Genomic DNA, 25,864 nt, shown 5'->3' with positions numbered 1-25,864 from the left:
ACGACATTGCTTCTCCCCTGGGCTTGGGAGCTTGCAAGAGGTCCCGGACTAGGTGAACGACAGGCACGAACAGACGAACCCTCGGTCGCAACACTGTTCACAACACTTTGCGCACTAATCACTTTCCCACTTTCCGCCGTGGCACTGTGGCACTTAAGTTCCTTCACGTCAGCCATGAGTTGATTACGGTCACTTGCTAACGCTTCAACTCTCTCCCCCAAGGCATGAATAGCACGTAACATGTCTTGCATAGACGGTTCCTGAGTGCTAGAAGGGGGGTTAGGAACAACCTCTACAGGGGAAGGATTAGGTTCAGGGGCATGTGGAGAGGAAAAATCTACGGACCTAGATGAACTTCTCCTTACCCTATCTCTCTCTAGTCTGCGTGTATACTTATCATATTCGATAAAATCGAATTCCGAAAGGCCCACGCATTCCTCACACCGATCTCCCAATTGACAGGTTTTACCCCGACAATTGGAACAAACAGTATGAGGGTCGAGAGAAGCCTTTGGAAGACGCCTATTACAGTCCCTAGCATTACACTTTCAAAATCTAGGTACTTGAGAAGGGTCAGCCATTTTGAATTAGTCAAAGAAAATTCCAAAAACAATCCAAGTCATCAACAAATAATCCGATTCAATAAAGAGTTCATATTGAGGAAAAAACACCTGTACTGCAAAAGCTCAAACCAAAATAAAGTACTTCACCAAATATGATGGGAAAACTCCAGGTTCTACAGCGAGTATAAGTACGTCTTGTCGTCAACGTCGACAGAGAAGAATTGAAGGTTTTGTTTACATTCAAGAGTGGTATCTGGCTGACAGTTGGCGCTGGTGGGCACACCCGCAACCTGCATAGCGATCGCTCGCGAGTTTTTTGAGTATGTTGTCTGTCGAGCCGCAGAGTTGCAGCTATTATATATTCACCGGCTAAGTTTAATATTTAAAAACTGAATCTTTTAAATATATATTGTAAAGCTCACCCCACAAAATTTAAAACATATGCAATGACACCTTTAAGGTTTATACAGTACCCTCATAGAGTATTTGCTATTTCTACATAATTTCCTATAAAAGAGATGAACTATTGTATATAAAAATTAGAATGTATGAAAGGAACACAACATTAATTGCAAAGATGTGTACCCTGATAAAGAAGAGGGAGCCAATCTTTACAATAATGTACACAAGAACTGTGCTTCTGTATGCTATGGAAAAAAAGAACTATAAAACAAATGCAGAGTTTGAGATCATTCATTAATCTTCTACCGAGATATACAATTGAACTGGAATGCATTTGAAACATCTTACTAAAAATTGAGGAGCATAAGAGGTAATATGAGCAGGCTTAAAAAAAATGCATAAGATCTGAAGATTGAGATCTTAAAAGACAGATCCTACATGATTGCAATGGTTTGAACATAAGACAGATAGATGTATAAAATCATCCAGATCATGGTTAAATATTATTAAGGTCTTAGAAGCAAATGGAGGGGATGATGAGGGCTTGCAGTTGTCAACAACAATTATAAAAAAACTTCATATATAAAAATTTTATAAAGATAATGATATTAATAGAAAGTTCAGCAGTTTAGTGTACATTACTTAAGGTTATCTGATTTGTATCAATCAGCAAAACCTGATTCTGTCATTATTACAAACTTCACATTCTTAAAACTTATAAAGCACTCAGTACCACAAGAAATTTTCTACTATATTTATCACTACTGTAATAACAAGGGGAACTTGCAAAGAAAATTAACATTCTTAACCCTTTTACCCCCAAAAGGACGTACTGGTACGTTTCACAAAACCCATCCCTTTACCCCCATGGACGTACCGGTACGTCCTTGCAAAAAAATGCTATAAAAATTTTTTTTTCATATTTTTGATAAATTTTTAGAAAATTCAGGCATTTTCCAAGAGAATGAGACCAACCTGACCTCTCTATGACAAAAACAGGCTGTTAGAGCAATTTTAAAAAAAATATACTGCAAAATGTGCTGGGAAAAAAATAACTCCCTGGGGGTTAAGGGTTTGAAATTTCCAAATAGCCTGGGGGTAAAAGGGTTAACAGATACAATTAGGCAAAATAGATCATTTAAAAAATGTGAAATAACTCCTGAGGAAAAAATCTGTAAAATTACACTTTCGTCTGGCAATGCATAAAAGTACAATGCTCTGACCCATGGTCAAGTCCTCAGCATTGCTGTTACTTACAATATTTCCCCCGTTGTTCACAGTTTTGGTTATGAGGCCCCGGCCAACACATGCGTGCTTCCACGTCAATTCTGGCGCCATGTTTCAAGAGAACTTCCACACAATCTTCATACCTAATAAGAAAAATTCTATGACTATAAAAAGATGAATTAAGCTAAATAAACAAGATTCCATGTACCCAACTCCTGTCAATTAAAGAGAAACCACAAATTAATCAAAACTAGAATCATTCACACAAAGAGAATTTAAAAGGTCTGAATTAACAAGACTTCACAGTACCACCAAATACAACCATAACCCCACAAGGATTAAATCAAATCATGTATAACTGGGAGCTAAGAAATAAGAATGATTAACAACACAATCCTTAAAAAAAAAAAATTGATATCCTTACCCTCTTAGGCACGCTATGTGAAGAGGGAGGGAGCACACCCCTCGATTTACGTCGACATTCCGTGTTAGACACCACCTCACCATTTCCACATTGTTAATGCCCACCACTTTTTGAAGCAAGTTATAGCCTTCTTCATTGTGAACGTAAAGCAAGTTCTCATTCTGTAGAGGAAAGAATTACCAATAGTTGGTTATCATAAATATTTGAAATAATTTGCCTTTTATTTTTTTCTAACTCTACAAATCCAAGTCCTTTAATAAGAGTATGATATCGGCATGGCTGAAATTAAGCTGTTATAATTTATAAAAAGGTGTCGATAATTACTGGTTGATAGCAGGAAGAGACACCAATTCTATCGCCAGCACACAGAGCAGCCACTTTGACCTTCACCCAGGACTTTGGCAGGAAGTGAAACAAAGGAATCGGGTTTTTATTTTTAGGAAAAACGCAAATAATTTTGAAAATGTGTGATTTTTTCCTAAACAAATGCAAACCTTTGTCCTCTAATAGGGGATTAATAATAAGGGGTGAGGAAGTGCCTATAACCACACTGGCTACTTTAAAACCCCAGGATGTCAGAATACTCGACCTAAAGAAGTGAGGGAGTGTTGACTCCTCCCATCAGCTAACAACCTGAGAAGATTCACACAGTTAGGGATGAGCCTATATCCTAAGAGGATATGTCATCTGGAATGTAAGCTCCATTGGACATAATGGATTTATACGATACCGAGCATCCTTCCCCTTGTAAGGAGGACAGGGGAGGTACTTCTAAAAATATATTAAAAGTTGCTTGGTATAGAAGCTTGCCAGCATCACATCCGATCCAGCAATTAATGTCGCAACAACTGCCCCCCAAGAGAGAAAAAAAAAAAAAGGAAAAAGGGTCAGACATTCTAAATTCTCATCCTAGGCCTTGCGGGTATACTCATGCAGTGGGCTGTGAAGCTTGTTTAGCATTTCCAGACTTCTGCCTTCAAAGCTTGCGCCACTGACAGGTTCGTTCTGAAGCCAGCATTGTACCAATCCCTCTAACTTCTTGAGTGCTAGCTTGAACCGGTCCTTACGGATCTTCAGCTTACTAGAAGTATGAAGTCCTAAAGCCAGGAGGATATGGTATTCCTAGAGATTTTACACCTGCCTGAAATAATGAACAGGTTTTACATCTGCGGCCTGAAGGACTGACTTTACTTAAGGTAGCATCTAAGAACCCACAAAGAAGCAAATCTTCCGAATATCACTTATCACATCTCTAAGGCAGGAGGAGAAAGTCTCAAACCTAAAGTCAGCAATGGCAGGGCTTTGAGCTTTCCCAACAAACTCAGGAACAAAGGTAAAATGAGACTTCCCGTCCTCCCTCAGAATGACGAATAACATGTGAGATATCATGGAGCTCGCCTACTCATTTCGCCAAGCCTAAGGGAAGGAGAAAGTCTGTCTTAAGAGCGAGATCCTTTTCTGTTCTAGAGGTTCATACTGACCAGAGACAGTGCACGAGGGTGGCTTCAGTTCTCGAGGAGGGCAAGACCACTCAAAGCTCCTCATGAGCCTCAACAATTCCTAAGAAGAGGAAAAGTGTAAGCCCTTCAGTCTACAGACCTAGGTCACAGCTGAACAATAGCCTTACACCACTGAGACTGAGAGGAGGAGCTCTCGGCACAGGTAGATGAGAAAGTCTGCAATCAGCTGCAGAGAGACTCCGACAAGAGAAGTAACCTTCTACAGCAACAATCACAGAAGATGGTCCACTTTGCTTGATAGACAGCTGCATACAATCTTTGCAGATATCTAGATGTCTCCTGTGCAGTGACTCGCAAAAACCCTTTAGCTTGGAGAAGATGCTGGATAATCTCCACCCGTGATGTGACTGGTATGTCACCGAGTTGTGGTACCTGTATAGGTGTGCAAGTGGAGTCGGCAAAGCAGGTTGGGCCATCATGGTAGGGCTCCCAGTACTTTTACTAGGAGTATCCGCAGGTCTAGTTACTATTCAGCATGTGGTCATTTGGGAGCCATCAGCATTTCCTTTAAATTTGGGATAGTCAGCAACCTGTCAATTACCCTTTGAATCAGGCAGAAAGACTAAAAAGCATAAAAGACGTCTACGTTATCCAAAAGATGTTAAAATGCATCCTCTAGGGCCACTGATGGGTCTGAGACTGATGAACAGAGACCAGGAGTTTCTTGTTGGGCTTTGTGGCAAATATGTCGATGATAGGGGACCTCCCACAGTCAAAAGACTCCTTGCTACTAGAGAGTGAAGGACCACTCCGCTCGTAATGTTTGTTCTTGGTAACTAAGCTTGTCAGCAATCGCATTCCTTTCGCCAGGAATCTTGCTGACAGCTCCAGCTACACTGCATTGTCTATTGACCAAAGGGTGCCTGCTTTGCCAATTTCTAGGTGCTGAGAAACAGTACCTCCTTGCTTGTTGAAGTATGCCACTGCATTAGTGTTGTCACTCATTAACACTAAAGAGTAACCTATCAAGCACAGTCGGAATCCTTGCAATGCCAGAAGTGCTACCTTTATCTGCAGGAGGACAAGAATGCTTCCTTCTCTTCTCAGATGACATTACCGTAAGCAAGGATCAATGATCACTGGGAGCTCTGTCTGCAGAAGGTATGGCAGAAGTGGAAGGTGCTACAGCAGTAGACTTGGCAGTCTTAGCAGAGGCTAGGGCTTGGATACGCTTATCCTTGATGGAGTACCCTTAATACCCAAAGATTTCTATAGTCTTCAGGTCTTGGTCCCGAAGATGTCATCGGAAACTGTAAGATGATATGAGTACAAGGAGAAGGGCTGGAAATATCACCTTCATTGAGGAAAGACAATATTGACACCTTACCTGAAAGCTGCCCTAAGGGCAGGTTGGATTCTCCTTCCCTTCTCAAATTCCCACCAAAGGATTCACCTATGGAGATAAGTGTGTCTAAAGACTTCTTTGGATTAGGGGAAAACCCTGAAGCCCTACATTCCCACTTGGACTTCTTTGTCCTCCTGCCATACTTGGACCACTACACCGACAACCACACCAGACGCTTGTCACAGAGGAATGTCTGCAAGCAGGCATGCTCACTGCAAAAATGGCATAAAGAATGGGGATCCATGTCCTGCCTGCTCATGACCAGCCACAATTGCGTCCCATTTTACTAGGGCAGGAACGCATGCCTGAACATGGATGCTCTATATAGTCAAACACACTGAAAAGATAAAGAGGATTATCAGAAACCGCCAGATTAGTCTTAGCACAAAGAGAACAACCATACTGCTCTGCGGCTGATATCAAAGTGGCTACTCAGTGTGCCGGAAATGGGGTGGGGCTTCCCCGCCACCCACCAGTAACTACAGACACCTCATCATAAATTATAACAGCCAAATTCCAGCTATGCTCCAATCCTAATCCTAAAACATTAAAAAAATACAAACTATTTACTTTAATTTAGCATAATTTTTCATATTTATCTGAGATCTGGTGCAGCCATTTTTAATAGTACTTGTAACAATAATGATAATCGTGATAATAATATTGATCACCAGAAATCATGTGATTTGTGATTTTGAAACCTAAAACTTGAACTTCCTAAAATCACGATGAATTTTAGGAATGAAGCCATGATATCCAAGTTATTACAGTAAGCAATTTTTTCTTTAAAAAGGCAGATGTTTTGACAATAAAAGTGTTTTTCATACAAAGCCTTCTCTCATGCTCTCCATTTTCATCTTGTTCTGATCTTGATGAAAAGTGTCTTGAGTGAGCACAGTGGGTTCCTTTTCATTCACAATCAAGACAAGGAATACTAATGTGCAGAAATAAAGCATTTCAGGTTTAATGGCATCACATAAACACACGTGAAATGCAAGGCTTTGCCTTATATAAACAAAAGGCATGACAACCTTAATCCTTTGCAATAGTCTTGAGTTTGTTACTGTGGTGAAATTACACTGCTAGGCTCATCATTTGCAAATTCAGCAGTGCCCCTACTAACATCAAAATTAACAGGGTCTGGGGCCTTAGTTTAATGGCAGCTCATGAATGGCAGAGGCAAGGGACAGTGACAATAGCCTCTCAAGCAGGACAATGCCTTAGAAACTGATCATATATACATATGATCAGCGCCTAAGAGCCCTTTCTCCACCCAAGCTAGGACCAAGGAGGGCCAGGCAATAGCTGCTGATGACTCAGCAGATAGACCTATAGGCTTCACCAAACCCTACATCCTTAGCTCACAAGGATGGTGAAGTTGCAGAGGCCAAAGAAACTAATGAGTTTGAGCGGGACTCGAACCCCAGTCTAGCGTTCACCAGTTAGGGACGTTACCACATCAGCCACCACACACACATTTATGGTCTAGGGTAAGAGGCTCTCAAAATAAAATGAAAGATAAAAAAGGTAAAACACGAATCTGTAACAACTGAAAATAATGCGGTCCAAACAACTGTTGCACATTTTTGCATAAAAGAAAATACACAAATCTAAAGCTACAAAGTAAATTCCACTGCAACATTTGTTTAAGAACAAGGTAACACCCCTTTTAAGAAGAAAAAAATTAAAAATGACAAAAAAGTGGACAGTACTCGAGAATTCCCTGAAGCAACATAACTCGTAACTCAAGACAGGAAAACCATGGTACAGAAGCTAACACACTAACTAATAAAAGAGAACATCAACATGTTACTAAATGATAAATGTTTGTAAAGCTAGCAAAGTATGAAAATCTTATTAAGTCTGTTCATGAGCATAGCAAGTCCAAAGTTAATGTTAGTGGAGTCCTATCAAATGAATTTCCAGTGAACAGTGGAGTACTCCTAGGGAATGTTTTGGCACCTATGTTGTTTATCCTCCTCATGGATTTTGTAATGCATAGAACAGTTGGTGTATGGATCCTCCAGTAAGGAAATAAGCATTGACCCCCTCTCTACAACTATTCTGTGGCCCCTAGCAGCATTCACTTTTCTACTTTTCCTCTGTTCCCATTCCTTTATTCCATCTTTCTGGCCAACCTCCTTGCTTTTGACTTCTGAGTTCAATTGTATGGGTTTCCATTAGCACAGGGCCATATGACTACTATAGTCCATTAAAATTAACTTGACTAAAGGATCAAATTAATTTTTTTTTTTTTTTTTTTTTTTTTGAGAAAAAATGGGAAAAAAATAAAATATTGTAAGAACGGTAATATTAAAATAAATATCTTGTATATAAACTATATAAACTTTAACAAAACAAAAGGAAGAGAAATCAAATAGAATAGTGTGCCCGAGTATACCCTCAAGCAAGAGAACTCAAACCCAGACAGTGGAAGACCATGATACACAGGCTATGGCACTACCCTAGAATAGAGAACAATGGTTTGATTTTTGAGTGTCTTCCCAGAAGAGCTGCTTACCATAGCTAAAGATTCTCTTCTACCCTTAGCAAGAGGAAAGTGGCCACTGAACAATTACAGTGCAGTAACTCCTTGGGTGAAGGAGAATTCTTTGGTAATCTCAGTGTTGTCAGGTGTAAGAAGACAGAGGAGGATATGTACAGAATAGGCCAGACTATTCAGTATGTGTGTAGGCAAAGGGAAAATGAACGTAACCAGAGAGAAGGATCTAATGTAGTACTGCCTGGCCCATCAAAGGAACCCATAACTCTCTTGCGGTAGTATTTCAACTGGTAGCTGGTGCCCTGGCCAACTTACTACCTACTTTGAAAAATACACTCTGCTATTGAAGCTTAACAGCTTTTTATATACTGTAACCACATCTCTCATCATTTTAACAAGTTTTATAAACTTGACATCCCTAGTCACAATGAAAAATGTTATTTTTATAATAAAATAAATTTTTGAATATACTTACCCGGTGATTATATAAGCTGCAGCTCTGCTGCTCGACAGAAAACTCTACGTTCAAAATCCGCCAGCGATCGCTATGGAGGTAGGGGGTGTACTTCAACAGCGCCATCTGTCGTGCAGGTACTCAGTACTCAATGTAAACACAGAACTCAATTTTCTCCTCGGTCCACTGGGTCTCTATTGGGGAGGAAGGGAGGGTCCTTTAATATATAATCACCGGGTAAGTATATTCAAAAATTTATTTTATTATAAAAATAACATTTTTCAATATTAAACTTAGCCGGTGATTATATAAGCTGATTCACACCCAGGGGGGTGGGTAGAGACCAGCAATAATTGTTTACATTATTATGAGCTAAGGATTTTTTATTTCATTTTAGCAGTTATTCAAAATAACAAACATAAAATAAATAAGTACCTGGTAAGGAAGTCGACTTGAACAATTACTCTGCCTTTTTAAGTACGTCTTCCTTACTGAGCCTCGCGATCCTCTTAGGATGCTGAGCGACTCCTAGGAGCTGAAGTATCAAGGGTTGCAACCCATACTACAGGACCTCATCAAAACCTCTAATCTAGGCGCTTCTCAAGAAAAGAATTTGACCACCCGCCAAATCAACCAGGATGCGAAAGGCTTCTTAGCCTTCCGGACAACCCAAAAACAACAATAAAAAACATTTCAAGAGAAAGATTAAAAAAGGTTATGGAATTAGGGGAATGTAGTGGTTGAGCCCTCACCCACTACTGCACTCGCTGCTACGAATGGTCCCAGGGTGTAGCAGTTCTCGTAAAGAGACTGGACATCTTTAAGATAAAAAGACGCGAACACTGACTTGCTTCTCCAATAGGTTGCGTCCATTATACTCTGCAGAGATCTATTTTGTTTAAAGGCCACTGAAGTTGCGACAGCTCTAACTTCATGTGTCCTTACCTTCAGCAAAGCTTGGTCTTCCTCACTCAGATGGGAATGAGCTTCTCGTATCAACAGTCTGATATAATAGGATAATGCATTCTTTGACATAGGCAAAGAAGGTTTCTTAATAGAACACCATAAAGCTTCTGACTGTCCTCGTAAAGGTTTAGTTCGTCTTAAATAGAACTTAAGAGCTCTAACAGGGCATAAGACTCTTTCTAGTTCATTTCCAACCATATTTGAAAGGCTTGGAATATCGAACGATTTCGGCCAAGGACGAGAAGGTAGCTCGTTTTTGGCTAGAAAACCAAGCTGTAAAGAACATGTAGCCGTTTCAGATGAAAATCCGATGTTCCTGCTGAAGGCGTGAATCTCACTGACTCTTTTAGCTGTGGCTAAGCAAACCAGGAAAAGTCTTTAAAGTGAGATCTTTAAAGGAGGCTGATTGTAGTGGCTCGAACCTTTCTGACATAAGGAATCTTAGTATCACGTCTAAATTCCAACCAGGTGTAGCCAAACGACGCTCCTTCGTGGTCTCAAAAGACTTAAGGAGGTCCTGTAGATCTTTGTTGTTGGAAAGATCTAAGCCTCTGTGACGGAAGACTGATGCCAACATGCTTCTGTAACCTTTGATAGTGGGAGCTGAAAGAGATCTTTCTTTCCTCAGGTATAATAGGAAGTCAGCTATTTGGGTTACAGAGGTACTGGTCGAGGATACTGATACTGACTTGCACCAGTTTCGGAAGACTTCCCACTTCGACTGGTAGACTCTAAGAGTGGATGTCCTCCTTGCTCTAGCAATCGCCCTGGCTGCCTCCTTCGAAAAGCCTCTAGCTCTAGAGAGTCTTTCGATAGTCTGAAGGCAGTCAGACGAAGAGCGTGGAGGCCTTGGTGTACCTTCTTTACGTGTGGCTGACGTAGAAGGTCCACTCTTAGAGGAAGAGTTCTGGGAACGTCCACTAGCCATTGAAGTACCTCGGTGAACCATTCTCTCGCGGGCCAAAGGGGAGCAACTAACGTCAACCTTCTCCCTTCGTGAGAGGCGAACTTCTGCAGTACCTTGTTGACAATCTTGAACGGGGGGAATGCATAAAGGTCTAGATGTGACCAATCCAGTAGAAAGGCATCTATATGAACTGCTGCTGGGTCCGGGATTGGTGAGCAATATATTGGGAGCCTCTTGGTCATCGAGGTTGCGAAGAGATCTATGGTAGGCTGGCCCCATGTGGCCCACAGTCTCTTGCACACATCCTTGTGTAGGGTCCATTCTGTTGGAATGATTTGTCCCTTCCGACTGAGGCAATCTGCCATGACATTCAAGTTGCCTTGGATGAACCTCGTTACTAGAGAAAGGTTTAGATCTTTTGACCAGGTGAGGAGGTCCCTTGCGATCTCGTACAACGTCATAGAATGGGTCCCTCCTTGCTTGGAGATGTACGCCAAGGCCGTGGTGTTGTCCGAGTTCACCTCCACCACTTTGCCTTGAAGGAGGGACTTGAAGCTTTTCAAGGCCGGATGAACTGCCAGTAGCTCCTTGCAGTTGATATGTAACGTTCTTTGACTCTAGTTCCAGGTTCCCGAGCATTCCCGACCGTCTAATGTCGCACCCCAGCCCGTGTCCGATGCGTCCGAGAAGAGAACGTGGTTGGGGGTCTGAACAGCCAGGGGCAGACCCTCTCTGAGGCTGATACTGTCCTTCCACCAAGTCAGGGACGACTTCATCTTCTCGGAAATGGGGATCGAGACCGCTTCTAGCGTCTTGTCCTTTTTCCAGTAAACAGCTAGGTGAAATTGAAGGGGACGGAGGTGTAGTCTCCCTAACGAAACGAACTGTTCCAGGGATGAAAGCGTCCCTATCAGACTCATCCACTGTCTGACTGAACATCGTTCCTTCTTTAGCATGTTCTGGATGCATACCTGGGCTTGACTTGTTCTGGGGGCCGACGGAAAAGCCCGAAAAGCTTGACTGTGAATCTCCATCCCTAAATACACAATAGTTTGGGATGGGACCAGTTGAGACTTTTCCATATTGACCAGGAGACCCAATTCCTTGATCAGATCTAGAGTCCACTTTAGATTCTCCAGACAGCGACGACTGGAAGAAGCTCTTAGAAGCCAGTCGTCCAAATAGAGGGAGGCTCTGATATCCGCTAAATGCAGGAATTTGGCAATATTCCTCATCAGCCTCGTAAACACAAGAGGAGCTGTGCTTAGGCCAAAGCACAGGGCTTGAAATTGGTAGACAACCTTTTCGTAAACGAATCTCAGAAAAGGTTGGGATTCTGGGTGGATGGGGACGTGAAAGTATGCGTCCCTTAGGTCTAAAGAGACCATCCAGTCTTCCTTCCTGACCGCTGCTAGAACGGACTTTGTGGTCTCCATGGCGAACGTCTGCTTTGTGACAAAGACATTCAGCGCACTGACGTCTAGCACCGGCCTCCACCCTCCTGTCTTCTTTACCACTAAGAGGAGACGGTTGTAGAAGCCCGGGGATTGATGGTCCCGGACTTTGACTACCGCTCCCTTTTCTAGTAAGAGAGACACCTCCTGCTTCAAAGCTCTTCTCTTGTCTTCCTCTCTGTACCTGGGAGAGAGATCGAAGGGAGACGTTGCTAGAGGGGGTTTGCGTACAAACTGGATCTTGTACCCTTCTCTGAGCAACTTCACAGATTGTGCATCTGCGCCTCTTTTCTCCCAGGTCTGCCAGAAGTTCTTGAGTCTGGCTCCCACTGCTGTCTGAAGAAGGGGGCAGTCAGACTCTGCCTTTAAAGGACTTGGTACCTTTCTTCTTCCCACGTCTCCCTTCGGCACGAGCACCTCCTCTGCTGGAGGCTCTGCCACGAAAGGGCGGAATGAATCTGGACGCTGGAGTGTCCATCCTGGGTCTTGACAAGGTAGGCAAAGGGGTGGCTTTGCGGGCAGAGGACGCAACCAGGTCATGGGTGTCCTTCTGAATCAAGGAGGCAGCAATCTCCTTAATCAAGTCCTCTGGGAAAAGGCACTTTGAGAGAGGAGCAAAAAGAAGTTCTGATCTCTGACACGGTGTTACTCCAGCTGACAGGAAAGAGCAAAGGTTCTCCCGTTTCTTGAGGACCCCGGATACGAACGAAGCCGCAAGCTCACTAGATCCGCCACGTATGGCCTTGTCCATGCAGGACATTATGAGCAAGGAAGATTCTTTGTCAGACGGGGAGATCTTCCTGCTCAAAGCTCCCAGACACCAGTCCAAAAAGTTAAAGACCTCAAAGGCTCTAAACACTCCTTTCAACAGATGGTCTAGGTCCGAAGGAGACCAGCATATCTTAGAGCGTCTCATGGCTAGCCTGCGGGGAGAGTCTACTAGACTTGAGAAGTCGCCCTGGGCAGAGGCAGGAACTCCCAAGCCGAGAACTTCTCCCGTGGCATACCAGACGCTCGATCTGGAAGAGAGTTTCGCAGGGGGAAACGTAAATGCTGTTTTCCCTAGGTTCTTTTTGGACTGCATCCAATCTCCTAAAACTCGTAAAGCTCTCTTAGACGAGCGGGCGAGGACGAGTTTCGTAAAGGCAGGCGCGGATGACTGCGTGCCTAAAGCAAACTCTGACGGAGGAGAGCGTGGAGCCGCAGACACAAACTGATCCAGATACATCTCTTTGAACAGAGCAAGAACTTTTCTAAAGTCCAAAGAGGGTTGCGTGGTCTTGGGTTCGTCAAGGTCCGTATGTGGGTCATCAATGTGTGCCGCGTCGTCATCATCAGAGAGTCCATCATCTGAGAATTGAGGAGGAAGCGGCAAAGGAGTAGGAATCGGCTGGACAGCGGAGTCCGGCAGCACGGGTGCACGCGTGACTGAACCAGACGCAACGTCATGGAATTGATGCCCAGTCTGTGAACTGGCAACAACCATAGCAGCGCGGGGACGCATAGCGTCTACTCCAGACTGTCTAGTCTGATGTGGGCGAGTAGAGGTAACCACACTGGGTTGCAGAGGTTGACGCACCGCGTCAAAACAAAACAACTTACTGTTGTTGTACCTCGCGAACGTCAACGGAAGGTTCCGTGCGTCGCTGTGCAGCGTCAACCTTCTCCGCACGAAAGTCCTGCATCAATGACGTTAACTGAGACTGCATGGTCTGCAGCAAAGACCACTTAGGGTCTACAGGAGCAGGTGCGGCAACAGACGGTGTGACTGCCTGATGCGGTACCGCTTTGCCTCTCTTAGGAGGTGAGCAGTCATCGGAAGACTGCAGCGAGTCCGAACTGATCCAGTGGCTACAACTGGGCCGTTGGACTTGCGCGGAAGGGACCGACTTGCGCTTAAGAGGCCGCGAGACCTTGGTCCATGGTTTCTTACGAGAAACCTCTTCCGCAGACGAGGAATAAATGGGCTCTCTCGTCTTTGTGTGGGTGGGGCGATCTTGGGTACATACGCCCGAAACCACGGAGGGAACGTCTGTTCGCTGATTAAAGCCTCTCGAACCCTTTGGTCGTACGACATTGCTTCTCCCCTGGACTTGGGAGCTTGCAAGAGGTCCCGGACTGGGAGGACGACAGGCACGAACAGACGAACCCTCAAGCGCAACACTATCCACAACACTACCACTCACTTTATCACTACCCACTGCACTCTTACACTTCAGCTCCTTGACGTCTGCCATGAGCTGGTTACGGTCACTAGCCAAGGACTCGACTCTCTCACCCAGAGCTTGGATGGCACGCATCATTTCTGCCATCGAAGGTTGTTGAGTGCTAGAAGGGGGATCAGGAGCAACCACTACAGGGGAAGGAATAGGTTGTGGGGCATGAGGAGAGGAAAATTCAACGGAGCGAGATGAACTTCTCCTGACTCTATCTCTCTCTAGCCTACGTGTATATTTCTGGAATTCGATAAAATCGAATTCCGAAAGCCCAACGCATTCCTCACATCGATCTTCCAATTGACAGGTTTTATCCCGACAATTGTTACAAACGGTGTGAGAATCGATAGAGGCCTTCGGAAGACGCCTTGAACAGTCCCTAGCATTACACTTCCTGAATTTAGGGACTTGAGAAGGGTCAGCCATTTTGAATGTCAAAGGGGAATTCAAAAACTATCCAAAGTCATCAACAAATAATCCGATATCAACAAAAGAATGCAAGGATGTATTGAAGATAAAGCCTGCAAAGCGAAAGCTCAAAACTAGAAACGTGTACTTCACCAAAAAGTTGTGAAAACCAATCCAGTTAGCAACAGCGAATTTAGTAGGTCTTGCCGGTGGCACGACAGAGAGAAAATTGAGTTCTGTGTTTACATTGAGTACTGAGTACCTGCACGACAGATGGCGCTGTTGAAGTACACCCCCTACCTCCATAGCGATCGCTGGCGGATTTTGAACGTAGAGTTTTCTGTCGAGCAGCAGAGCTGCAGCTTATATAATCACCGGCTAAGTTTAATATTGAAAAATAATAGTACACTATTGGAATTTGTTTTCAATTTCTTTAAGAATACTTTTTATCTCACATGAGATGACACAAAACAAAGAAACAAGGTAATGATAGCCACATTCATACTTTCACTGTAGAATCTTATGGATGAACTCTCCGTGCAAAAAACTTCCACAATATTACTGGTCCAAAAGGTGTCAATGGCTTGAGATCCTAATGAAACATAATTCTGATGTGAAAACAAACCTCCTGTCCTTTCAATAGAAGATAGTTTCAGCACTAAAAGACTTCATTGCAACAACAAAAATACTGTATACTGAACACCATCAAATAAATGGGGAGCTACCTCCTGTTCACTCATATACCAGCCATAACAACATTTGGCCTAACCACAGCAAAGGTCAATGGTTTGTATTACATGTAGGAACTAATAAAAGTCAAAACATTTACCACAAACAAATGTAAAAAAAATATCCAACAGCCAATAGAGGAGTGTGATCATAAGTCTGAGACCACTATAGCCAAAGACATAAGTTGCTATTCTGTGACAGGTGAGTGGGTGGGGATATACCCTCATGCTACCTGTTGTTAATCAACTACATGCACATTCTTAACTATTCAATGGCTGCTCCAGTGTTGCTAAATACATATCCTTCTCTTAATCTTAAAGTATGAAATGTTTGTATATGCAAAGGAACAAACTACTGTAGTTTTGTAAAAATCACATATATTAAATTCTATGAAATATACTTCCAATCATTGACAAATAAGGTAATAGTTTAGCTGATCAACAAAATCCTCAGACTTTCTCAAAAGGACTAAGTCTAGGCAATGTTCTAATTCAGGTAAAACCATGTTAGCTAGCAAGTTATGTATTGAGAGAACTATCGAAATCGGTTTCACAAGAACCTGAGGTTTTGACTTTACTGACTATAAAACCTAGGATTTCTTTCAAGTCATAAGTAACTAAGGACAGTGCAACTTTTGTAATGAATATGACAAATTCGTAGATAATTTGTATTTTTCCTAACCATACAAACCTTAGCTATTTTAATGGGGGGGGTTATTACTTTCGGCATAGCTGAATGACGAGCCATTAGATTTTTAACGAGGGTTAACTACCCCCTCGCTAGTTAGCGGGGGGGTAGGGGAGGGGTAGCTAGCTACCCCTCCCCCCTCACACACCAGTGAACTGATTCACTTCGCTTAGAGGTAGGACTTCACGGGGGACAGGGCTGGCGGGCAAGTATGATTAAATAGCTAAGGTTTGTATGGTTAGGAAAAATACAAATTATCTACGAATTTGTCATTTGTTCCGTAACCGAAATACAAACCACGCTATTTAAATAGGGTGACTTAACCCTTAGGTAGGGTGGTAAGTCCCAGCCTTACTGGCTTTGCTTTGCCCAGGGACTCAGAATCCAAGTGTGCAGCACTTGAGATAAGGAGTCCCTGCACCTCGCAAATCCCTTGCTCTGCAAGGAACGTGCGGCCTACGTAAGCTTGTGTGTGAAGGAATGAAGTGTGACTCGTCCTAGAAAGTTTACCTGGAATACTTTAGATGGAATTCTAGGATAGGACGTTCCCAATACCACCTCGTCAGGGTATGGGGGACGCGACAGTATTATCTTAATACTAGGAACACAAGGAAGCATGGTTTACCTGCAGAGGTTTGAAGTCAGCTGTGCAGAGAACCCAGGATGCTGCTTTCCCCAAGAGAGGGGAGGATGAAGAAAAGAGTAAGGGCCAGGTATACTTTTTCATTCATGCAGACTAAAACCAGGTAACAATGCCCTCAACCTTCTGCTACTTGTCCATTAAGGACCCTGAGGTTTAGACCAGCTGTTGTGCAGCCACCACATGGCCGATAGAGAACGTATCGAGCCTCCTGTGGGTCATGTCCTGCAGGTAGTGGGCTGTGAAGGTTGCTTGACGCTTCCAGACCCCAGCTTGTAGAACCTGCGTCACTGAGTAGTTTCTCTTGAATGCCAGGGACGTAGCGATGCCTCTGACATCGTGTGCTCTAGGGCGACGTGACGGAGGAGGGTCTGGATTCAGGGAATGGTGGATGACCCAGCGAATCTATGCTGAGATGGTGTTCTTAGTGACCCTCCTCTTCGTCCTTCCTGTGCTCATAAAATGCTCGCACTCGAGGACGGGCTGCAGCTGTTCTCTTAGGATAGAGCCTCAGACTCCTTACTGGGCACAGTAGGAGATGGTCTGGGTCATCTGTTACAGAACGGAGACTCGAAATCCGGAAGAAGTCGAACCATGGGTCCGGAATCCCAGGATTTTGAGTCTTAGCCACAAACTCAGGGACAAACCCGAACGTTACCTCCACCCATCCCTTGAATGGGCGACGTCGTACGAGAGACCAGAAGTTCGCTGACTCGCTTGGCCGAGGCCAATGCGAGTAGGAACACCGTCTTCCAAGTCAGGTGACGATCAGAAGCCTGGCGTAATGGTTCGAACGGAGGTCTCTTAAGAGACCTGAGGACTCGAACCACGTTCCATGAAGGAGGTCTCACTTCCGACTGAGGGCAGGTAAGCTCGTAGCTTCGTATGAGTAGAAAAAGTTCCAGAGAGGAGGAAATGTCCATTCCTTTCAGCCTGAAGGCTAGGCTTAAGGCTGAGCAATAGCCTTTCACTGCCGAGACTGAAAGGCGCATTTCTTCTCGCAAATACACAAGAAACTCCGCTATTGCTGGAATAGTGGCATCGAGAGGAGAGATACCCCTTCCACGACACCAACCACAGAAGACTCTCCACTTCGCCTGGTAGACCCCTGCAGATGACTTTCGCAGGTGACGAGACATCCTTTCCGCAACTTGTTGCGAAACGCCTCTCTCTGTGAGGAGATGCTGGATAGTCTCCAGGCGTGAAGCCGAAGCGATGCTACGCCTTTGTGGAAGATGTTGCAGTGTGGTTGCTCGAGTAGCTCGTGTCGTGGAGGAAGTTCTCTCGGTAGTTCCGTCAGGAGCTGCAGAAGGTCCGGGAACCACTCTGCATGATGCCATAGCGGAGCTATTAAAGTCATTGACAGGTTGACCGATATTCTGGTCTTGTTGAACATCCTTCTCATCAGACAGAACAGTGGGAAGGCGTAAACATCAATGTTGTCCCACCGTTGTTGGAAGGCATCTTGCCAGAGTGCCTTGGGGTCCGGGACTGGGGAACAGTACAGCGGAAGCTTGAAGTTCAAGGCTGTCACGAACAGGTCCACAGTCAGGGAACCCCACAAAGTCAGGACTTTGTTGGCTACTAGAGGATCCAAAGACCACTCGGTACTCACTATCTGCGATGCGCTGCTCAGACTGTCGGCAAGCACATTCCTTTTGCCCGGAATGAAGCAAGCCGATAGTGGAATCGAGTGGACTTCGGTCCATCTCAGTATCTCTACTGCAAGATGGGATAACTGTTGTGAAAAGGTACCTTCCTGCTTGTTGATGTAAGCCACTACCGTGGTGTTGTCGCTCATCACCACCACGGAGTGACCCGCCAGGGTTTGTTGGAACTGTTAAGTGCCCGATATATGGCCTTCATCTCTAGCAGATTTATGTGGAGGCACTTTTCTGATTCTGACCATAGGCCTGAGGTCCTGTGGTTCAGAACGTGGGCCCCCCCACCCTTCTTTTGAAGGGTCCGAGAACAGCATCAAATCCAGGGGGAGGACGAGAAAATCCACTCCCTATCGGAGGTTTTCGTCTGTCACCCACCACTGAAGGTTCGTCCGTTCCGCAGGACCCATGGGGACCAGAATGTCCGGGGAATTGTGGCCTTGATTCCACCGGGACTTGAGCCGCCATTGCAGGAATTTCATCCTGAGGCGCCCGTTTGGAACTAGACGGGCCAGGGAGGAAAGGTGACCTAGGAGACGTAACCACGATTGGACTGGAAGCTCTTCTCGTCTGAGGAAAGGATCTGCGACCCTCTTCAGCCTTGCTATCCTGTCGTCTGATGGAAAGGCTTTGTGGAGATTGGTGTCCAATATCATGCCTAGATATACCAGTCGTTGAGATGGAAGCAGAAAGCACTTCTCAAGATTTACCATGATCCCTAGATCTTGGCAAATTCCCAGAAGCTTGTCTCGGTGTAGAAGAAGGGTCGATTCAGAGTCTGCCAGGATCAGCCAGTCGTCCAGATAACGGAGGAGACGGATGCTGATCCTGTGTGCCCACGAAGAGATCAGGGTGAAAACACTGGTGAATATCTGGGGTGCTGTGGAGAGACCGAAACACAGCACCTTGAACTGGTAGATCTTGTTGTCTAGGCTGAATCTTAAGTACTTCCTGGAAGACGGATGGATTGGGATCTGGAAGTACGCGTCCTTCAGATCCAGTGTACACATGAAGTCTTGCGGTCTCACTGCAAGTCTGACCGTGTCTGCTGTCTCCATGCTGAACGGAGTTTGACAAACTTGTTCAGAGCTGAGAGGTCGATGACGGGTCTCCAGCCTCCAGACGCCTTCTTTACAAGAAAGAGTCGACTGAAGAAGCCTGGGGAGCTGTCGACGAACTCCTGGAGAGCATCCTTCTTCAGCATGGTCTCGACTTCTGCCCGTAAGGCTAGCCCCTTTGCCGATCCCATGGCATAGGAGCTCAATGACACTGGATTCGCTGTCAGGGGGAGGAAGAGATGTTATGAACCGCACGCGATATCCCTGACTGATCACGGAGATCGTCCAGGAATCGGCCCCGAGTTGCTGCCACCTGAATGCGCAACTTTTTAGGCATCCCCCCACTGGTGGACATGCAGGGGGATTGCCAATCCTAGCTTTTGCGGCCTCGGCCGCTCCCTCTGGGATTCTTGCCTTCCATGGAGGACTTTTTGCCCTTCTTGTCTCTGACAGGAAAGGGCTGCTGCTTGGACACCGTCGTCTTTGCTGCCACTGCCGGTTTCGTCGTCTTAGACTGGCAAGGTTGTTGAGGTGCTGGAGGTTTGTAGGGCTTTGTTGTAAGAGCCCTTTGGAGAAGAGAATCCTGGTTCGATTTTCTCCACCTCTCAGCTGCCTGTTCCTCATCCTTGGGCTCAAACAAACTCTTTCCCAAGAGGGAAGAGTGTCTGAGCTTGCAGACATCCACGGCTGGGACCTTCGAGTGGAACCTCTCGGTCACCGCATCACGTCGCTTCAGGATCGAGTTTGCCCACAAGTTCGAGACTTGGTGGGCCAGAAACTCAATGGTGCGTGTGCCCGAAAGGAGGAAGGTCTCCAAGGCCTTCCTGGTGCTCTCCTTGGACAGATCCTCGGATCGCAGCAGGATGCCCAGAGACCCCAGCTAGACATCCAGCCACGACGTGGCCTGCATGGCACACTGCGACCTTCTCCTGACTCAGGATCTCTGTTGCCGAAAATGTCACTTGCCGGCTGGAGAGTCTCTCAAGAAAAAAAGCTCTTCCACAGAGTGGTGGAGTGGAAGAGCTAAACAAGACTCCTCCATGATCGCAAAATACCTCCTCTGTTGGACACGAGGAGGTGGGAGGAGCTTGTTGCCAGCAGTGGAACGGCTGAAGGAGGCGAGCTCGGAGAGCTGGCCCTCAACCTTATCCCTGGCACTCTTCACCCCTTGGGACCAAGGCAAAGCCGCACTGGCCTTAGTGGGTTTCTGAGTGCCAAAGACTCAGTCCAGGACCGTGTCCTTGCCCTCACGAGGGGCGATCTCAGGGTCCTTGAACCCATGAGATGCCTCATCAGAGTCAAGACTTGCCAGAAGGCATGTTCTGACTCTTGCTGCTCTCCTCCTGGTGAACTGGCAGCAAAGTCTCCTGTCCCCAGATGCTCTACTTGGGGGGACACGTGGACGTTCTCCTGGGGTCTCGCTGGCTCTGGTCGAATCCTGGAAGAAGACTTCGGGATAGTCTTCGAGTCCTTGGGTTCCCTTCTAGGAGGGATGTAGGACTCCAGCAACGAAGTCTGAGGGCTCTTCTCCGCCCCAACACGAGACGATTCTCCTACTCGCGGTGGGGTTTCTCCCATTATAAACAGTAACAGAAACAGATAAATCCCCCCCCCGGAGGAGGAGGAGGAGGCGCTGCCTCGCTATGGGAGGCAACTCCCTCTCCCGAACCCCGAGGTCGGTCAACAAAAGAACGGCCTACGCTACCACTCGATGGCCTCTCACGAGAGACCGATCGAGCGGGAGCTTCGGAGAAGGTTCGGGCAACGGAAGAAGAGTCCTTGGAATTTTCCTTCATCAAGGAAACCCTAGAAGGAGAAAGATCCCGCTTAGACTTCTTCTTCCATCGCCGGGAAAACCTCTCCCACTGGGAGGTAGACCACTCCCTGCACACTTTATCCTTATCACACCGTTGACCTCTGCAGAACGGACACAAGGTGTGAGGGTCCGTCTCGACCGCCGACATATAAGTCACACAAGGGCGGTCGGGTAAACCAGGGCATTTCCGCATGATAAGGAGACAGGCCAACTTCCAAACACACAAACTGAAAGAGAAAGCAAAAAAAGATTAAAGCTGTCTATGCGAGGTTGAGAGCAGACACGTCTGACCATCACCCGAGCCAAAAGCGAAGAGAATCAGTTCGCCTGTGTGTGAGGGGGGAAGGGTAGCTAGCTACCCCTCCCCTACCCCCCCGCTAACTAGCGAGGGGGTAGTTAACCCTTGTTAAAAATCTAATGGATCGTCATTCAGCTACGCTGAAAGTAATACACCCCCCCCCCCCCTATTTAAATAGCGTGGTTTGTATTTCGGTTACGGAACAAATCAAAATTATACCAGTAGCATATGTGGAGTAAAATCTTACAGCTTTCTGTACAAAAAAAACAAATAGAAATGTAAATGCTACAGTTTCACAAACAAATGTTATGCAGTACACAAATAAAGTACAATACTGAACATCGACAAGTACAAATAACAAGGAAATTTATATTAACAGCATATTTAGTGATGGTTTCACCTTTCTTCAAATGAATTCTTACCTTCGGAATAGCTGACAGCAGGCCCTCTAAACGCTGAACTGTAACTCGAGGATTTGCTCGGAGAGCATCGAAAACAATTCTGATATTTTTCTTCGTCGTTTCTGAGACAGTTCGGTGGTTGCCAGAGGACAGGAGTGCACTGCCAGACTGAAAAAAGGAGGACAGTACACCCCCCATCACGCCAGCTCCACCTCTCTGTACACACGCACTGCCTGAAATGGAAATATAACAAATATTTAAAGGAATTTTTATTTTTCCTATTTACGCAAACCCAAGTCCCTTAATAGTACATTTTCATTGTGACTGGATGCGGCTGTTAAAATTATAACAAGGTGGTGATAGTTTCAACTAGGTGGCAGGGAAGCTCTGCCCACCCAATAGGCCATTGAACTCTTCACTTTTGATTTTCAGCACAGAACTAGTGGGGTGTAACTTAAAAGGGTTAGGTTTCTATAGCTACGAAATATAAAAACTATCTTAATCTCTTCCTACAGAAATAAAAACCCTCGTCCTTTAATAAAACACTTATCCTTAGGAGATAAGAAGTCCCTATAACCAACTGGCTGGTTTACTCTCCCGGGAAATGTCAGAGCACTTTGGTTCTGTTAAAGAAGCTAAATTGTTGAAGCTATCAACCTCCTAATTACTTATACAAGAATAAGAAAACAGGTTATAGGCCAAGTCCCTACCAGGGAAGGGTAAAAGGTCGTGGAAGTCCCTATATCGGTAAGGATATGTTGTCAGGATGTATGGTCTTTTAAGAAGAATGGGTTTGCATACATTTGGCAATCTTCCCCCCACACCTGGAAGGATAGGGGAGGTACAGTACTTCTAAACAACATTTACTTGAGAAAAGTTGCTTGATCATTTGGCTTACCTGCATTAGTGTCTGATCCAGCAAATAACAGTGACTGCTGCAGTCCAAAGGGGAAGAAAGAAGTATAAAGGCTCATTCTAGACTTACTTCGCAATCGTTATCTTAGACACTATATTGTCCCGAGGAGCTACGTTTGCTACACGATCTGGAAAGCAACTACCACCAGGCTAAGGATACCGGCAGAATCCTGTAGGAATGGGCAGAGAAGATTGTCTGTCATTACCAGACTCTTGTTTTCAATAACTGAGGCCCTGACAGGTTCTTCCTGAGAGCTGGGGCACCTGATATGCCTGATTTCGTGTACAGTACTCAAATCCAGGATGGTCTTTTTGTCTCCACTGTCCCACGAAGCCAGAGAGAACCAAGTTCTAGGATCTTTTCTTATACAGTATCTTCCATTATTGTAATTGTAGTGTCCTCACAAGACGAGAAGGCAAGTTTTCCAGGTCCCTGTTAGTCCCTCTTTAGGGGTGAAGAGATGAAAAGGACTTAAATTCATGAACAGATAGGTGATGGGGATCTTCTATCATTCAGCAGGACTTGTGACATGGGCAAAGTTATGCTGTTTCCAGCTTACTTTACCAGGGATAGGCGAATAGAGGCCTCTAAGATCAAAGTCCTATCTGAATCCCATACCAAAGGTTCAGGTGGGATCTCCCGGGAGACCTGGAAAACTTGCAAAACATTTCATGGAGCTCGAGTTCCTAAGGAGCTTCTAACGAGTTTTGTGAAGATTCCAGATCCTAGACCTGGTTGAAACTTGGATAGAGGGTCAAGCAGCAGCCTACCACAAAAAATGAGGAGCTTCCCTGAGGAAAGAAGAGAGAAAACAATCGATCCAGGTACCATTTGTCATACAACCACTTGGGAGTATCAGGGTCATGCTGCACCTCGATTTTGTCCACCGATTGTTGAGTAATATGCGAAAAGGGGAAATTGGGCCAATAAGGTGAAAGTTTTTAAAATTCCAAAGGATGTTGGGGAGGCCCTAGAACACTGTCAACAGACTGGGACTAGGGAGCAGGATACTGGAAGTTTCTTGTTCAACTGAAAGGCGAGCCAGTCAAGGGTTTGTGAAAACCCGAAGAAAGAAGCCTTCTGCCAAGCAATGATGTAGGGATCACCAACAACCATTTGGAGTCCCTGTTGACTGAATTGGTTTGCTCAAACAATTCTCCTGTCTGAATGAACCCTACCAACAGCTCTACAGTGCTGTCAACTTCTAAGAGTGTACCTGCTCGTTAATCGTCTGTGAAATGAGCCCCTTTTGAAAAACTTGCAAAGTAGCAATGCTGCATGCATTACTGGAGGTTGAAAAGCAAATGGAAAGGATATTCATAACGGTGTTCCATCCCTCCCCTGATACATCTATAGACAGCCAATAAGTTCCGTGGAGGTGAGGAACTCCCGGGATGAGGATCATCATGCAATTGCCAGGGTAGGTTGTCCTGTATTCCTGCTACAACAAAACCAGAAGGCAAGGGTAATGCTAGTTGCTGACTAGTGTCACTTCAGGAACTACTGGAGGAATCACTGGGGAGTGTAAAGACCTTGGTAATCATAGAATAAGTCTTGAAGATCTCTGCCTTTGTAGTAACTGACTAAACTCGGATACCATAGGGTTGATGAATCTCTAAACACTCAAAGAATCCTTCCTCCCTCTAAGACTTTCGTCATCAAATCCGCCACTGAAACAGGAAGATCCCCCCATAGAAGAAGAAAGGATGAACAAGCATTGGCTGGTATTCTATGACTGAACTGCACAAGGGGCCTTAGTCTTTTCAGAGCAAACGGAAGAGCATGGCCCCACATGGCTTGAAGAGGATCTTTGCCAATATCCATGCCAGCACACAATGTGGCACCTTTGTGCTTGTATGAGTGCTAATATTGGACCTGGGAAGTTACCTCTTCTCCTCCCAATCACTCGAACAAGTTGGTAGATCTTGGCATTTAGTAAACCTCAGAGTGTGGAGAGATCTCATGCACTCACTTGTCTCCGAGTGTAAGAAGACCTCAGGTGTCTAAATATTTCAGCGTGCTGTACGATCTCCGGGCTGGGATCACTGGAAAGGAAAATGTTTAAAGGTCACTCATGAATGGCATATGTATGGGACAACGACAATGCCCAAGACACAGGACAATGATATAGGGGTTAGATCTACCACCCAAGACTCAATCTCCCGTCCAACAGACCGCCAGGCATGAGTGTAAGTTCTGATTGTATGGTTACCAATCCCTTGGTTCCCAACAGCGCAACTCCAGATTGCAGAGCATAGCCGATCCCATGGGAAACGACGATTGTGGAGAACAAGCAAGAGGAATCCTGTCTTGAGGAGAGAGGGTAAACTCAAAACGATCCCATAAGACAAAGCACAAATTAAAAACCAAAAGGAAATCTTGGTACTATAGAACAGAAGATTTTGTAGCACATACAAGCAATGAGAACGATGATAGGCTACTCTTTCACCAGATTTTGGACTGGAAAAGCTGGAATGAAGCATAAGTCAGAAGTTCTGTAACTCAGGGTAAATGAGGAACAGGTACGAGAGAGCCAACCGTGATGTGTCCGACAGCAAAATGTCCAAACAGTACCAAGGAGACCAATCCCGCAGTGACTGGTTACTCTGGGACAATATGGAGGGCTGAAATTGTAAAGATCATGAGCATGGTGATCCTGCTGTGGGATCGGTCAGTTGAGAATAATGGGTCTTTCAACGTCAACATGTTTGCCCCTTTCCTTTCGCTGATCGCATGCTCCATCTGCTGGGCTGTCATCTCTGGAACTACCCAAAGAAGGAAAGGAGTGAGAGCAGCAGTTATCATTCTGCAAAAGAGTAAAAGTGATCAGTCTCATACAAGACCGTGCAGTGATAGCAGGTGTGTGGAAAACCTGTACCACATACTGAAATCTCTTCTCTGGGAAGGGAATGTGCTCTATACAGTACTAAACGTTGTCTCATGTACTGTGAGGGAATTTAATGAGATTGTCTCTCAATTTTTTTGAACTACAGGCAATTCTTTCTACATTCTTCGAAGCGTTAGTGTCACAGGAGTCCTCGGAATATCCTGAGGTAGGAGAGAGAGGAGGGAGGATGCCAATGTCTTGACTAGAACTGTTTCCAATACTAAGCCCACGTCATTGGAGAGGGACAAGGCCTTGACCACTGTGCCTGTGCTTGGTCACATTGAAACCTAGCATTGAACAGGAATGTGAGTTCAAGTACCTCGTACCAGAAACCAATTCCAAGGGAGGGTCAGGTTTTGGTACAGGGCAGTTCCTGTTGTGG

General features: G+C 45.2%; 1 protein-coding gene across 2 annotated transcripts in view; it reads right to left on the bottom strand.

The window, feature by feature from the left end:
* LOC137656718 (ankyrin-3) overlaps positions 1 to 25,864 on the bottom strand; it is a 92,138-nt gene that overhangs the window by 46,123 nt on the left and 20,151 nt on the right. For both annotated transcript variants that reach the window (XM_068390954.1, XM_068390953.1), the window contains exons 2-4: positions 21,701 to 21,912; positions 2,617 to 2,777; positions 2,223 to 2,335 (exon numbers count right to left, since the gene is read on the bottom strand). In XM_068390954.1, coding sequence (XP_068247055.1) covers positions 2,223 to 2,335; positions 2,617 to 2,777; positions 21,701 to 21,877 — 451 coding nt within the window. In that variant the 5' untranslated portion in view covers positions 21,878 to 21,912. The remainder of the gene's footprint in view (positions 1 to 2,222; positions 2,336 to 2,616; positions 2,778 to 21,700; positions 21,913 to 25,864) is intronic.

Source organism: Palaemon carinicauda, chromosome 17, assembly GCF_036898095.1.
Source record: "Palaemon carinicauda isolate YSFRI2023 chromosome 17, ASM3689809v2, whole genome shotgun sequence".
In the NCBI taxonomy this organism is placed as follows: Eukaryota; Metazoa; Arthropoda; class Malacostraca; order Decapoda; family Palaemonidae; genus Palaemon; species Palaemon carinicauda.
Note: the sequence above shows the minus strand (reverse complement) of the source record. Positions and strands in the feature narration are given on the sequence as shown.